This window comes from Onychomys torridus, chromosome 18 (assembly GCF_903995425.1).
Source record: "Onychomys torridus chromosome 18, mOncTor1.1, whole genome shotgun sequence".
In the NCBI taxonomy this organism is placed as follows: Eukaryota; Metazoa; Chordata; class Mammalia; order Rodentia; family Cricetidae; genus Onychomys; species Onychomys torridus.
Window position 1 is genome coordinate 30,913,561 of NC_050460.1, and position 16,338 is coordinate 30,929,898.

The 16,338-nt window shown below is 40.6% G+C and overlaps 1 protein-coding gene and 1 pseudogene across 2 annotated transcripts in view; both read right to left on the reverse strand.

Annotated features, from left to right (window-relative positions):
- Uggt1 (UDP-glucose glycoprotein glucosyltransferase 1) overlaps window positions 1–16,338 on the reverse strand; it is a 135,705-nt gene that overhangs the window by 42,210 nt on the left and 77,157 nt on the right. For both annotated transcript variants that reach the window (XM_036167340.1, XM_036167341.1), the window contains 4 exons: window positions 12,328–12,448; window positions 5,706–5,804; window positions 4,910–4,933; window positions 4,341–4,435 (listed from right to left, as the gene is read on the reverse strand). In XM_036167340.1, coding sequence (XP_036023233.1) covers window positions 4,341–4,435; window positions 4,910–4,933; window positions 5,706–5,804; window positions 12,328–12,448 — 339 coding nt within the window. The remainder of the gene's footprint in view (window positions 1–4,340; window positions 4,436–4,909; window positions 4,934–5,705; window positions 5,805–12,327; window positions 12,449–16,338) is intronic.
- LOC118569774 lies at window positions 9,939–12,006 on the reverse strand (annotated as a pseudogene).

Genomic DNA, 16,338 nt, shown 5'->3' on the forward strand with positions numbered 1-16,338 from the left:
TTCTAAACATCTTCAGTAGTTATCTGCAGTCAAAATAAAGTTCAGATGATATGTATGGTTAAGTCTGGCAGATGCAGTACAAACTGGCCCCAGACTTCCTTTCCAGCTGCATTTCCATACACACAGCAGACATCAAGAGTGCTGTTTCCTCAGTACATTTTATACTCTAACTGCATTCCATCTTTTCTAAAACTCAAACTTTTTTTCAGGTCCCTGCTCACCCATCTTCATTCACATGGCCTGCAGATGCCAGCAGCAATGAAACTCCCTATGGGTAAAAGACAAACTATCTAACAAAACCAAAGAAAGCATGAATCCACATGAAAAAAGATGTAGGACCATAAAACCAAACAGGGCTTACATCAAGAATGTAAGTTTAAAAAAAAAAAAAGAAAAAGAAAAAAAAAGCCGGGCGGTGGTGGCACACGCCTTTAATTCCAGCACTTGGGAGGCAGAGGCAGGAGGATCTCTATGAGTTCGAGGCCAGCCTGGTCTACCAAGTGAGTTCCAGAAAAGGCGCAAAGGTACACAGAGAAACCCTGTCTTGAAAAACCAAAAGATTGTAAGTTAGTCAGTGATGTGACTTAGCCAGTAAAGGTGCTTGTTGTCAATAAAGACCTGAGTTCAATCCCTATGACCCTTAGGGTGGAAGGAAAGTACTTCCTGCTGTGGATGAGTGATTGATAAATAAAACGCTGATTGGCCAGCAGCCAGGCAGGACAAAGACAAAGGAGAAGCCTGGGAAGTGGAAGGCTGAGGCAGAGAGACACTGCCAACCGCCGCGATGAGGCGCAGGATGTAGAGTACCAGTAAACCACGAGCCATGTAGCAAGGTATAGATTAATAGAAATGGTTAATTTAAGATAAAAGAACTAGATAACAAGAAGTCAGCAACTTATAAGTAATATAAGCGTCTGAGTAATTATTTTATAAGTGGGCTGTGGGACTGCGGGGGCTTGGCGGGACCTGGAGAGAAACTCTCCAGCCACAACTTTCCCATAAACTGTCTTCTAACCTCCACAAATGTACCATGCCATGTATGTGTGTGTTTCTTCCCATAAATAAATTAAAATGCAGCAAAAAAAAAAAAAAAAAAAAAAGAGGTGAGATCAGGAGCTGAAGAGATAGCTCAGCTGTTAAGACAACTTGCTGCTCTTTTTTTGTTTGTTTGTTTGTTTTGTTTTGTTTTTTGAGACAGGGTTTCTCTGTGTAGCTTTGTGCCTTCCTTGGAACTCACTCTGTGGCCCAGGCTGGCCTCGAACTCACAGAGATCCACCTGCCTCTGCCTCCCAAGTGCTGGGATTAAAGGCGTGCACCACCACCACCCAGCTAACTTGCTGCTCTTTTAGAGAACCCTCATTTGGTTCCCATACCCACATGACAGCTCACAGCTATCCATAACTCCAGTTCCGGGGGCTCTGATATTCTCTTTGGCCTTCTTGGGCTTCAGACACACACACACACACACACACACACACACACAGGAAAAGTGCTGCGGGCCGCAGGAATATATCATAAGAATTCAGCTGGTTATGGCAAAGTCACTACCTAGAGGGATCAAGGAATTTCTCCAGAGAAAGCCAAATTCCAAGGAGCTTTTGGTGTTCTTTGGCTTGTTATATATCAGCTGTTTTCTGTTATGAAAATCATGTGTGCCTTCATAGTTTTCCCAATTGACTTTTCCATAAGATGGGCTAACAGTGTGGACTGATCACTCTCTGGACCTACACATTCTGGGTATTTAGAGAACAGCCTCAGGAAAGGCTTTCTCTGGAATCAGATATCTCCCTTGGCCACTTTCAAGGACTAGCAGTAATAACAATCCACATGCAATTCTCCTGATTTAAGATAAATTCCATAATGAGACACCACCTAGGTCAGGTGGACGTTAAGTAATAGCTTTACACAATTTAGCTTGGACCATCCTTTCTTACAGCCTTACTAACTTTATAGACCTCTAACTCCTTTCCTAATCACTTCTAGGAATATTTAGATAACCTTCTGCGCTGACAGCTATGCTCAGCCAGAACCCCAGTTCAAGCCTCCCTGTAATTATCATCATTAGCAGCATCCGGCCAGGTCCATCCCCAGATGGAGAAAAGTACCTTATCAGAGATACCTCTGTACTCTCTAAGAACAGACTTAAGTATCCAGACTACCCAATTGAGAAGGCCTGGTGGATGTGCCAATTAAGCTACTTCCTCCTTTCCCAAACCTTACCTCTAGTACCAGATCTCCCTTTAACTATCACCAGAGGCATCTAGCTGTACACAGGTTGCCTAGCGACTGAGCACTCTCCCCCACCCTGCAGAAAAATGGCAGATAGCTTGGACAGATATGAGCCACAGGAAAAAGGAAGGTAGTTTTATTTTCTCCCATTGACCTAGCAACTTACAGATTCTTAACATTTTCTATTAATCACATTTAAGACTATAGTTGGGCACATAAGATCTCTCTTCTTAGTTATTACCTGAATTTAGCTTTTAGTTAATTCATTTCCCCATTGGTCACTTCCCTTTGGGGTTGCAAATGATAATTAATGGTTATTGCACTTCTATGTGATTCTTATCACCCAGCCATTTGACCCTGGAAGCCTGGCTTTGTACTGTCAAGGGATTACTCCTTGTAAGTGTACATATACCAGGACTCCCAGGGCACGGAACAGAGAAGAGAAAAGAGAATGGAAGAATTAGATGGGTAAGAACTTGAGAGGAACAAACTGAGATGGGGAAGAACTAGATTGAAGGGCTAGAAGAGAGTACTAGAGGAACGAGATGGAAGATGAGGAAGAGCCAGATGAGGAGAGAGGAGATGGGAGAGGAGATGATATGGGAAAGAACAAGATGGATGAGAACCTAGAAGGGACAGAACTAGATGAAGGAATTAAGATAGAACCTAGAGGGGACCACAGATAAGTGTAGAGAAAAATCAGGCAAGAAATGAGCTAAATATGAGAGCAGAATCCAAGCTTGTAACTAACACAGAATAATAAAGTGTATGGACTAAGGAGTTTTGTGTACATAGATTGATTTCTTTTCATCAAAGATTAATTATCAGCTGGTTGTAGATTCTTCCCTGGACCCTGGGAGGGGACTATCGAGGGGCTGGACCCCTGTAGTCCTCATTAGAAAAGTAATCATTTCTTGAAAAAGTCACTGAAATTAAGATGTCAGCACACAAAATGTTGAGTAAAAGAAGCAGGTACAAGTCTACATCCCAAGATTTCATGATGCAAGAAGAGGGAGGGAAACAGTGGCTTGGGGCCTTCAGTGACATCATTATTTCTTGATCTGGGTAGTGGACACAGGGACATACTTGCTTGTGACACCAAGTATATGAATGTGTACTTCTCCTCAAGGAAAATATGTATTTAAGAGCTAGAACTCTCGTTCCTGGTGTTCCCACCCTGGGAATATGTGAGGAGTTTCTCCATTCACATTAGGAAGCGCTGTGTGTACATCATTATGAAGTGTCCTGACTCAACCATCAACTGACCACAGTATCCCATCCAGTGTCTTAAACAGTGAAGATCCTTGGCCCCACAGTGAAATTAAAATCCCTGGATATTTACTTATTTCAATCAGTCTTCTTGGGGCTCAAGTTAGAAAAGGACACAAAGAGAAATGTGACTTCTAGATGAAGCTGCAAAGTGAAATAATCAGGAAAAAGGAACTTTTTGTTGCTGTTGTTTGGGGTTTTTGTTTCTGTTTTTGTTTGTTTGTTTTTAGAGACAGGGTTTCTCTGTGTAGCTTTGTGCCTTTCCTGGAACTCACTCTGTAGCCCAGGCTGGCCTGGAACTCACAGAGATCCACCTGGCTCTGCCTCCCGAGTGCTGGGATTAAAGGCGTGCGCCACCACCACCCAGCAGGAAGAATCCACTTCTTCTCAACCACCCCGCATTGCAATGTCTCAACTCTTATTGTACACATACAAGTTGACTGAGAGCAGCGATATGAACACTCCTCTGGGAGTCTGCATCCCTACTTATAGATGCTGGCCTGAGAGCTCTCTTGATGTTATATTATAGTACATGGCAAGATCACTGCAGTAAGGACATACACAGTCACGCAAGAAAATTCTACACTGAGAATCTCATTATGTTTTCTCTTAGAGAATCTACTCCTTCATGTGAAGCTAGGCCCTGCAGTCTTTGAACTACAACCTTGAAGACACTATGCTCATTTCCCTCAGCACACTAAGAAACATTAGAAATGCCAGAATAACCACACTAGCACAGAGGTGATCACAAAGCCAATTGGAGCCTCAGAAACATACCAACAAAAAACCAAAACAAAACACTCCATAACCTCCCACCCCAGAACGAAATCTGAGAAACTTGCCTGATGTTTAATGGCATCATATAACAACTGCCGTCCAGAAGGGCTATCAAAATCCCCAACAATCCAAAAAGTCACTGGCCTAATAAAGGAATCATCTGCAGAAAAACAAAAATAACAAACTGACTAGAAGAAAAAAATGATATTCTTTTTTCAACATTAAAATTAGACCAAATAATTTCTGAAAAACATGCAAAAAGAAAAATAAGAAAATGACTGGTTTGATAGAGATACAAAGCAGAAAGTAGTGGAACTTCTCTACTAAGAGAAGCAGAGCAATCTTTCAAGCAGCTCAATTAGAAACTAGGAACATGCATTGATTAACTGTCCTGGTCTGGGAATCTGTTAGCATAGACAATGAAACATGTGGGCAGTGCAATGTAGTATTTACTCATGTTAATTTACAACTTTCTGAAAGGACTGAAAACAGTATATAGTGTGTCTACACTCTACTGTTACCCACAGGTTTCAGAAACATCACAATGAAATGTCAATAAATTCTGAATAACAATGGACCTGCAACCATAAATTAATCATGAAAATGAAGGGAACATTCTGGAGTTTTGCGTTACCATAGATTTCCTTGGAGGACATTCCTGGACAGAGGCAAAGAAGAAAAGAGTAGAAGAAAAGAGAACGTCATTTGTGTAATTAAATGCCCATCAGAAGAGTCAGCAGATTGCACTGGCTAACAAGGCTGTACTGCTTCCCGCTCTAGCTCCCACCGTGCTCAAGCTCTGTCCTAGGACCCCTTAGAGACCAACTTTCTGAGAAACCCAGTGGACTAATCGTGTGAACGTATATAGACCAAGAGTCCAGAGGACGATCCCAGCAGGGTAAACGGAGCTGTCCTAATGACAACTGGTGCTCTCTGGAGCAGCAGGTAGTACTAGAACGACTCTGGAAGGGTAATCCTGTCAACTCTGTCACAGGGAAAGGACCTGTCTGCCACTGAGAACTGTCACTTTAAACAAGTGCAGCCTAAGTAACTCTGCATAAAATCCTTTAAAGAATTACACAAGGTTTTCTAGAATCCAGTTTATCCTATTAGCCCTACAATAAAATTAACTCTATGATGTTATGGAAGAATCAGACAAAATCATTTTCATATAATGTTTTCCATTTTGAACCATGAAGGGCTTTTCCTATCAATTTTAATAAGCATAAAATTATAAAGAACATGTTTGAATTTTTAAACACATACATAGAATTACATTTTAAATATTATTTTCTACATTTGCATTATAAGAAAAAAATTAATAAAAGGGATTATGGGACCTTTTCCCAAGACAGTAAGACGGAGTGACATTCTCAGGTACTAAGTAAAGGATAAATGTGCTGGATCCCAGACTAGCCCAGATGGGTTACCTTTTTTTGTCAGATAGTTCATACTGTTGGCTATAGCTGCAGTCTTGCCCCTAGAGTCCAAGGAAGAAAATCTGGCAAAATCATCCACAAAAAAGTTATCTGGGGAAAAAAGAATTTAAACAGATGCATAATTAATGAACCTCAATGCAATTTACCGTTTATATTCAATTGATAATCGGCTTTGAGCATAACAGAAGATGCATAAAATGCATGAGTAAAGTATATTAAGTGCTGCTTACTAGGAGGAAGTGGGTTGCTCTTGGAAGGGATACTGATACCTGTCTTTTTGCTTCCCAGCCACCATAAGTAAGCAGAGCTGCCCACTGCCTACTCTAAAACAGAACCATGGAATAAAATCTCTGAACCCCAACGCCAAACAAAACACTCCTCTTTTAAAGGTGATACTCTCAAGTAGTTTGTCACAGCAATACAAATCTGACAATGGCTTCTTAAAAAGGTCCCACAACAGCAAAGGCCAGAGAAGCAGACAGAATGACAGTGCCTCTTCACTGACCCCTGCCCTAGCTGAGTGCCAGCCAGGAGACCTGCCACTGCAGCACAGAAAGAAATACAATCTAACACATGGCACTGTTGCCATGCTCCTTCAGCACTGTTACTCCAAAGACAACCTTTCACATTTTAAATTTATTTGTTTTAGATTTTCTTCTCCTTTGGTTTTTCGAGACAGGGTTTCTCCATGTAGTTTTGGTGCCTGGTCTTGAACTCACAGAGATCCACCTGGCTCTGCCTCCTCAAGTGCTGGGATCAAGGGCGTGCACCACCACCGCCTGGCTTCTTTTCCTTTTCTTAACTCTCAATCCTCTTGTCCTTTATAGTATGCTCCACCATACTCTTCCAACCTAATACTCCATCTTAGTTAAAAATAATGAAGTCCTGTGTGGTGGTGCTTGCCTTTAATCCAGGCACTTGGAAGGCAGAGGCAGACACAACTCTATGAGTTCAAGGCCAACTTGGTGTATGGAAGGCAATTTCCAGGCCAGCTAGGGCTCTATAATGAGACCCTGTCTTAAGCACACACAGATACACACACACACAGAGAGACAGATAAACACAGACACAGAGAACAAAGACTTGGGACAAAACATTGTGAGACCACTTGCCTCACACTACACTGCCTTTTGAAGGTAACGCCTGGCCTGTGGAAGAACTACTCAGTTCACATTCTGAACAGGTTCTTCACACCCAAATTTATGTGGTACTAGGGAAGTGAACTTAGTAGTGCTTTGGGCATGCTAAACTAGCACTCTTGTCGACTGAGATATAGCCGAACCCTGTAGATCTACGTTTTACTTCTGTTTACCTTTTCTTTCCTCCCTCCCCTGCCCAGTACTAGGAACTGAACTCCAGGACTTGCATATACTAGGCAAGCAACTAAAAGCTACGCCAATTCACAATTTTTTAAATTTTCATTTCTGAAACTGAGTCTCACTAAATTGCTTATGCTAGCCTTGAACTCATTATGTAGTTCAAGCAGGTCTCGAACTTATAATCTTTCTGCCTCAGCCTCCCAAGTAGCTATGATTAGAGTCTTGCATATTTTCATTATACTGATCTACAATAACAAAGACTTCATTTCATATGCCTTTCTTTCCCTACGGAAGGATCATAGCAAGCAAGTCATGAGAAGTCTACCTTGTTTCCAAGTGTTTGGTGAAATGCCATTGAGAGTCTGAAACAGACTGCTCATGGGTTTACCATAACTCTTAAAAGCTAGAGTTCTGGAGAATACCCAAATGTCCACCAACTGATAGTAAGGAACAGAATATTTAAGTAACTAAAAGAAATAAAATACTGATATGCTACAAGATGGATGAACTGTAGGAAAAAGGCCGAAACATAAATGAGAAGCCATGCACAAAGGCTTCCCAGTTATATGTAATGTCTTGAATAGGGAAATCTATAAATCAGAAAGCAGGTAAATAGACAGAAAGGAATGGAGGGGTAGAGCAATGACACAGGGAAACAGGTTTATACGAGGTAATGATGTGTCTTAGTACTAGACAATAGTAACAACAGCAAAACTTTTAAGAATGAATAAAAAATTCAATCATGCATTTTTACAAGTTTAGTTTGGTGGGGCTAGAGAGATTGTTAAGAACAGTGACAGCTCTTCTGAAGGATCTGGGTTTGATTCCCAGCATCCACATGGTGACTCACAATCATCTGTAACTCCAGTTCCTGGGGATCTTCTGGCCTCTGCAGGCACTGGCATGTACATGGTGCACACATATACATGAAGGCAAACCACCCATACACATAAAATTGGGGCTGGAGTTGTAGCTAAGTGCTGAAGCACTATTACTTTCTATCATGCATATGACTCTAGAATGATTAGAGAGAGAATAAAACACTGGTTGTGTTTCATGGCACATGCATTATAGCTCAACACCCCCACCCCTTTTTTAATATAGCGAGTTCCAGGGTGGTCTCAGATGCACTATATATTGTCCAGTCTGGCCTCAAATTTGTAATTCCCTCCTCAGCTTCCCAAGTGCTAGCACTACAAGTATGTTCTACCCTGCCCAGCAGAAATTACCACTTTTTAAAAAGGTGTCCCTAGGGCTGCAGAGTAAGTCTAGTTGACATACTCACTGGGTTCTTACTCAGTATTGACTCTACAATGAGAATGAGGAATAAAGAACTAGCTAATGTTCTGTGGCTATAAGTGGCCAATACAGGTTCATTCTTATCATCTAATGGCATCATGCATTTGGCACTTAAATGGCACAAGGTGTTTTTTATGGCTCACAGGTTTTATCTAGAAAAAAATTAATCCCTATTTATTTACCTATTTGTTAGGATTCTGGAGACAAACATCTTTATTAAAGATGTTTTAGCAAACATTTCAGCAGATTTGTAAACAAAATGCTTCTCTTTTTAACCAGAAGCATTTTGACAAGACAATACCATAAGACTAAACAACCTGAATCAACATTAGTTCAAAAATCCTTTTATTTTTAAATCACATAACTTATGTTGCTACATGATTAAAAAAATGATAGTTTAAATCAATATCAACAGGTAAACTCCATGAAATGAAAGTTTGTGCTGTTTCATGAATCATAGTATGTTGTGGTTAAATATATCTATACTCTTTTTTATATTCCTGATATTCAGGATGAAAAAAATCTTTAAATATACATCTCATATAGGTAATAGCTTCTCTGCATACCTCTCTTCAAAAAATACCTTATAGTAGTATATAAATAGGTTGCCTACATATTTTATTTTATTTTATAATTTTGCCCCAACTATAGATGTTTCATTTTTAATAGCATATCAATTTTTGTCCAATATTAATGAAGTTGACAAACTGTAGAAATGGAAATGCTTTTGTCTTCTATATAGAAGCAGCAATTGGACAGAAAAAGACAGACAATACCAGGAACAACCCAGGGGAACTCATCAGCTGTTTAACCTGAGACAGGGAGCAGCAGCATCATGCCTTCACGCAGCTCACATTCACAGCAGCTCTGCAGACATAACAAGCTGAACACACACAATCCGACAGTGGTAAGTCACCATGTGCTTCCAGTGGCTGTTGTCACTGGGAAGCAGTGTTCTACTGATTAACCACACTCTGCTAATACCTTAAGGCAGCTACTGCAATAGGGGTTGAATCTGCAGGGCTGATTTAACAGTGTAGAGCAAGTCAGCCCATATGCATGAATATGCATAGAAATCCACACACTCACACTTTTCTATTTTTCAACTCTCCACAACAGTGTTTTGATTTTTTCTTTTTTTGTATTTTGTGCAAATGTCTAAATATTTTACAACTTCAGGCAAAAAGTTTGCATTAAAAAGCATCAGAAAATAAGTTTTTGTTTATCCAAAAGCATTTTACTTTGCACATTAATGTCTTGTTTCAAACATGCCCAACTCTTAAGTGTGAACACCACATACCTGATATCTAAAAACTCATCTCTAATCACAAACACAAGTTTTCAATGAAAAGTTGATTTGAAGTAGATACTGGACTTCCCCAATATCTTAAAACAACAACTGCTTCTTTTAACAAACCCCTTCTTGGGGTTGGGAGAAGTTCAGCTTCAAAATGCAAGGGAGCAAAGTGAAATGGAGGGGAAATGTAAGCCAAGTTCACTAATACTGAAACTTTCAACAAGCTAAGTTTCTCTTCTTTTTGAATCTTAAATAAAAAGCTCGAGTTACTTCACATATTCTGGTCCAAGCAGAGTTCTAGTGCCAGGGCTATGCTTGCTGTTAGCCAAATTCCCTGAGTAGTCTTTTCATGTAAGCCAGCTTGTCATGAAGATACTCAAATCTGTGTAATTCTTCATGGTAACTGGGACTGCTTGATCTTCCTAAACTCTTGTGAGACCTTTTGAAGAACACTCTGGTACTCTTTTAAGCTCAGAGAAAGGCATTTTCATTGTGCACCCATTCTAATAAATGTCCTAGCTACAGTCTCCATCCTGACACACAAAGCCCAGTATTCACCATACTCAGCATTGAAATCATCCTTGTAATTCCAGTGTTCTTTATAGGGTGCAATAGAAATATATTTACTGAGTAATCCGGGAGCTCATTTGTTGAAGAGGCTCCATACAAGCAGTGCAACCTTCTTCAACTTGTTCATTGGGATTAGGAATGGAGTTACTCAGCTTGGCAGTTTCTTCTCTTTGATGGTCTTCCTCCAATGTCATGTTTTGTTTTGTTTTTTTGTTTTGTTTTGTTTTGTTTTTTAATTTGGTCCTTTTCGTTATGGGTTTTAGACTTCATTTTAGACATTTTGTGAAACACTAGATGGTTTTCTTCCATTGGCTTTGGATACTTTAACAGATCTGAAGGTTTCCACAAAAGTCCTAAAGGTTTGTTTTTCTTGCTGGTCTTCAAAGATGCTACCATTTTGAATAAACTGTCAACTAGAAGTTCTTGAGTCTACTGGCCTTCTGGGAGCACTTGGGGAATAGGAATTGGAATTTCCAGTCTAAGGAGGATTTGAGACAGGTGGGTTAGGTACATGTAGATGGCAGCAGCTGCAGGGGGCAGAGGAAGGTTTGCAAAGATTTTTCACCAGTGAGATTCAAATGGTCACTTAGTGCTTAATATCAGTGAGGCTCTTGCTAGTAGGTAAGATATTCAACTTTCTTGTTCATTAAAGGATCAATGAAATCTGAATTCAAAGATTGTTTCTGAGAAGATGAAGCATCCCTGCTGGAACACATGGGAGATTCTGAATGGCTTGTGCCAGCGCTCTGAGATCTCAAGACTTAGTTTTCTAGAGAGCATTAACTGCAATGACCATCTGTCTGTCTGTATCCTGGCCAGTCTGCCTGATGTTCCTTAAACAAATAATAATTCAAGGTGTAGGAGAGTTCCTGAGGGTGCAGCAGACACCTGCTGCAGAATTGCTCCCAAGGAGTTGTCGTTTTGACACCATCTTTCTGTAGGTGAGCAAGCAGTTTTCTTGCAAGCTTTTAGCTCCAGTAAGTGAATGACCCTGCCCTTACATGGCACTGAGAAACACTGCTGCCACCAAGTAAGTGTCCTTTGGACTGTATTTGTTGGATTTATGGGAGTTGACATTTTTCTCTTGGGCACACCCTCTGTGATGGCTTGAGGAATTTTGCAAATCTGCACCATTTCCCTACACAGAGTCCATAGGGTTTGATGATATTTATGCTTTGATAACAGGATTCCTCCCTGCCTGGGCCATTCTTTCTCATGTCATTGAGCAGTATTCATTTCCTGTACATGTAATTTATCCTGTATACATGTGAGGCAGCTGAGCTGGGTGGCTTCAGAGCTGGAGAGTGTTCCATCAAAGTTCCCTCAGGGCTATTAGCCCACATTTCACAGAGACAGGGACTTCACTGAGGGACTGTGTTTTGGAAATTCTGACAAGCTAAAGAGACAGAAACACCCTTGGAGCCCTCGGAACTGAATTGAAGGTCAAAAAGGATTTCTTGTGGCTCTGCAAAGTCTCCAGTGCCCAGATCATGGTCTCTGTACGCTTCTAAAGGTGCACTGTGTTGCCCCAGCCACCCTAGCCCATAATACTGCTGCTCCTGCCAAAGCCACACACCCTATCTTAAACTCCCAGGAGTGCCACCCAGGCCCTAGCTCCTACAGTCACCTCCACAACTGCAGCCTTCCTGCTGCAGATGTAATGTCACACACCGTTCCCAGCTTGACCTCCCTCTCTTTTTAAAAAAGATTTATTTATTTTTGTTTTATATGTAAGAGTATTTTGGCTGCATGTATGTCTATTTATGTCTGGTACCTTTGGAGGCCACAAGAGGGAGCTGGATCCCATACCCCAGTCCTCTGCAAAAGCAGCAAGATTTTTAACCAATGATTCATCTCTCCAGCCCCAGAACTTAGCTTTTTTTAGAGGGAAATTCCTATGAGTTCAGAAGCATATAACATAATTTTGGGTTATCATCTTAATATTATAATCTAATAAATATAAGAATGTGAAGCACATGTGAGTTCAGGGCCAAGCTGGTCTACAGAGCAAGATCCAGGACAGGTACCAAAGCCACACAGAGAAACCCTGTCTCAAAAAAACCCAAAAAAAAAAAAAAAGTGAAGCACAAATCCAAATGCTAAGAGTCGTTACTGAAATGCTCCTTACTGCTTGCTGTTAGGTCCAGATATTCTCGCTTAGCCGTCAAAATCCTAGAATTGATCCTTGGAACAACATTGGGCTGATTCATGATATATTCCACCACGTCTTGATCATGTGGCATTTCACCCTGTATGAGAAAAGAAACAGAAGGAGCAGGCCTGTTAAAGGAATATCAGCAATAACAACAATTCACTAGAAATAGTTAGTAGCTTTGTAACTGCCTGTCCTATGGTGAGAACTTTATGAGCCCAGTAATAGTGTAGACACATACACACAGTATCTCTAACTCTGTCACCACACAGGGGGCTAGTAACATCCACTGAAAGACAGGAGGCTCGGGAACAAGAAAGCTAGGTCAGCCTTCCCATGGTGGGAGGCACACAACCCCTGTGTGGAGTCACTTTTCTCTGTTCACCTTTACATGGGTTCTAGGGAATCAAACTCAGATTGCTAGACTGGCCCAGCAAGCTCCTGACCCACTGAGCCATTTTGTCAGCCCTTGAATTCATTTTTATATGAGGCATAAAGTAAGGGCCAAATTTTGCTCTGTGCTTAAGTTGATAGTTTTTTTCCAGTATCATTTGTTTAAAAAGTCAGAACTAAATTTTTATTTACTTTTGGCTTTTCAAAGCAGAGTTCCTCTGTGCAGACCGAGCTGTCCTAGAACTCGCTCTACAGACCAGGCTGGTCTCCAATGCAGGGATTTGCCTGCCTTTTGAGGCTCTCAAGTACTGGGAATAAAGGTGTGCGCCACCACACCTGGCCAGAAATAAATTTTTAACTTTTTTTGGGGGGGGGGGGTGAGACAGGATTTCTCTGAGTAACAGTTCTGGCTGTCTTGGAACACGTTTTGTAGACTAGGCTGGTCTCAAACTCAGGGATCTGTCTGCCTTTTGAGGCCTTCCAAGTGCTGGGATTAAAGGTACATGCCACCACTGCCCAGCCAGAAATAGATTTTTTTCTTTTTCCTTTTTTTTTTAAAGATTTATTTATTTATTATGTATACAGTGTTCTGTCTGCATGTATGCCTCCAGGCCAGAAGAGGCACCAGGTCTCATTACAGATGGTTGTGAGCCACCATGTGGTTGCTGGGAATTTGAACTCAGGACCTCTGGAAGAACAGCCAGTGCTCTTAACCTCTGAGCCATCTCTCCAGCCCCAGAAATAATTTTTTAAAATAAGTAGATTTGTTCTAAATGTCAATGTAGTCAAACAAAAGTCTTCAGAGACTGGGTATACTGGTACACACTGTTAATCCCAACACTCAGGGTTAGATGGATCTCTGAGTTCACGGCCAGCCTGGGCTACCTAGCAAGTTCTAGGCCAGCCAGCGCTACCTTGTCTCAAAAACAATTATCAGGGCTGGTGAGATGGCTCAGTGGGTAAGGAGCTTGCTGGGCCAACAAGGCAGCCAGAGTTTGATTCCCCAGAACTCATGTAAAGGTTGAAAGATCTAAACTCCACAATTGTCCTTTGACTTCCACACATGTGTTATGGCATGCACATCCCCTAAACAATAATAAATGTAAAAAAAATTATATTAATTCAAAATAGGTCAAAGGTATACCCTAAAGATTTGCAAGCTTAAAGGTCTTAAAGAAAACACCAGAGGAAAACACTTCATAATAGCTGAGCAATGATTTAGCAGTGCTTTCTTGGATAAAACAATGAGAGTACAAAATCAAAAGGAAAGAATAAACTAAAATTCATCAGAACAGAAACTTTTGTGCATCAAAGGACATTATACAGAGAGTAGAGGGCTTCCACTCAGTGGTAGAGTGCTTGCCTAGCATGCACAAAGCTCTGGCTTCAACCCCTAGCACTGCATGATTTGCTGCAGGATCATTTAAGACAGCCAAGGGACAGGAACCTTCTAATCAGCCCCTGAGAGGTAAGTGGATAAAAAGTGAACACACACACACACACACACACACACGCACGCACGCACGCACGGGCGTGAACGTTCAAAAATCCAATGTGAAGCTCCATAGCTTCAGAATGGCTTCTAACTATGTAAAAGTTCACTGAGATGTATAATCTTTGGATCTGGTTGATTTTGGTGTGTGATGTTCTTTACTTGCAAGTATTTAGTAATAATTTTTTTTAAATCAGCTTTTTTTTTTTAATTTATTTATTTATTATGTATCCCTGCAGACCAGAAGAGGGTGCCAGATCTCATTACAAGTGGTTGTGAGCCACCATGTGGTTGCTGGGAATTGAACTCAGGACTTCTGGAAGAGCAGTCGGTGCTCTTAACCACTGAGCCATCTCTCCAGACCAAAATCAGCTTTTAAAACAACAAAAAATTCCAATATATTTCAACTTAGAGTTACAGGTATACTAATGTTATTTGATATTTAAAATACTATTTGAGGATGACATCATAAGGAATAATAAAGTAAAAAACCTCCTATTCAAAGAAACTTTGAGATTATACACTCATACACCACCACTAACAACAACAAGTTTCCCAAAACTCAGAAATATTAACTAAAGGCTTGCAAAATTCTGAGGGACTTTTACTGAAGAAAATGCCTGAATATTAGTAGGAAAGTGGTCTTTATGACATTTTAACTTGCCCTATTATAGTCTACCATTCTCTAACTAATAAAACCCTTAATAAAGCAACAGATCACCAAAAGAAGCAACAGAGTTCCCAGGGTTCTCTTTATTTGAGCTGAGTAACATCTCAACAGCTTTTCCCTGGGATATTTGCAAGTGCAATCAGGAGAAATTGTTTGACACCTCAGATGGCCTAAAATAAAGCTGGTCAAATACATACACATCTGGAGAATGAGATGGTCCAGGAGACTGTGAATTCTGACGCAGTGTTCAGAGTCTGAAGTATGATGCCCAGAATACTGCACATGAACAGGAAAACCCATAGAAAGCTCTGGACTCTGGTAACGAACCTTGATAACCTGAGCAAGCAATAACTGAAGCCAAGGCTGGGGTGTACACTGTGCTTCCTTAGCATACACAAAGCCTGAGGGTTCAACCTCCAGCACCAAACACACAGACTAAGGCTAAGGACAGCGGTCAACAGCCTAGCTGAGTATTCAAGCCAAGCCCCATTGTGAACACAGAGATACCTGGGAAAACACACTTAAGAAAACGTGTTCACTTACTAGCTAGTCAATAAGCTAAATAAGCAGATACTGCAGAGTTCACACACAACAAAGAATCTACTTAAGAAAGTCGTTATAAAACAAGTAACAGCCGGACAGTGGTGGTGCACGCCTTTAATCCCAGCACTCGGGAGGCAGAGGCAGGCGGATCTCTATGAGTTCGAGGCCAGCCTGGTCTCCAAAGCGAGTTCCAGGAAAGGCGCAAAGCTACACAGAGAAACCCTGTCTCAGGGGAAAAAAAAAAAAAAAAAAAAAAAAATACCAAGTAACAGCTGTAACAACAATAGCACAAGAATGAACATCTCCCTTGTAGGGTGAAGATTCAGGTTCAAAGAATTATTCAGCTAAAATGTCCAATTATAACAAGAAAATACTAAAATAATCAAAAAGAAAAAATATACATATACCCAAAACAACAACAAAAAACCAAGTAGCCAATACATACTGTCCTTATAAAAATCCAAACAGTAGACCTAAAACCCAAAGAATTTAAATAATCTAGATTAAGTATACTCAAAGACATAAAGAAAACATGACTAAGAAATTCCCAAATAAATAATATCAATAAAAATATAAAAATATAGCCGGGTGGTGGCGGAGGCAAATGGATGGAACTAGAAGAGATCATCCTGAGTGAGGTAACCCAAACCCAGAAGAACAAACATGGTATGTACTCACTCATAAGTGGATTCTAGATATAAAGCAAAGAACAATCAGACTGCAACCCACAGAACCAGGGAGGCTATATAGCAGGGGGAACCCTAGGATGACTGTGGCTTATAATTAAGTTTTAGTTTTACTCAATAACTGGGCAAGCCTCAGTGAAACATTTCATTATTAGGATAAGAATTTATACTGTATCAAGCTGATAATTAATAAATAAATAAAT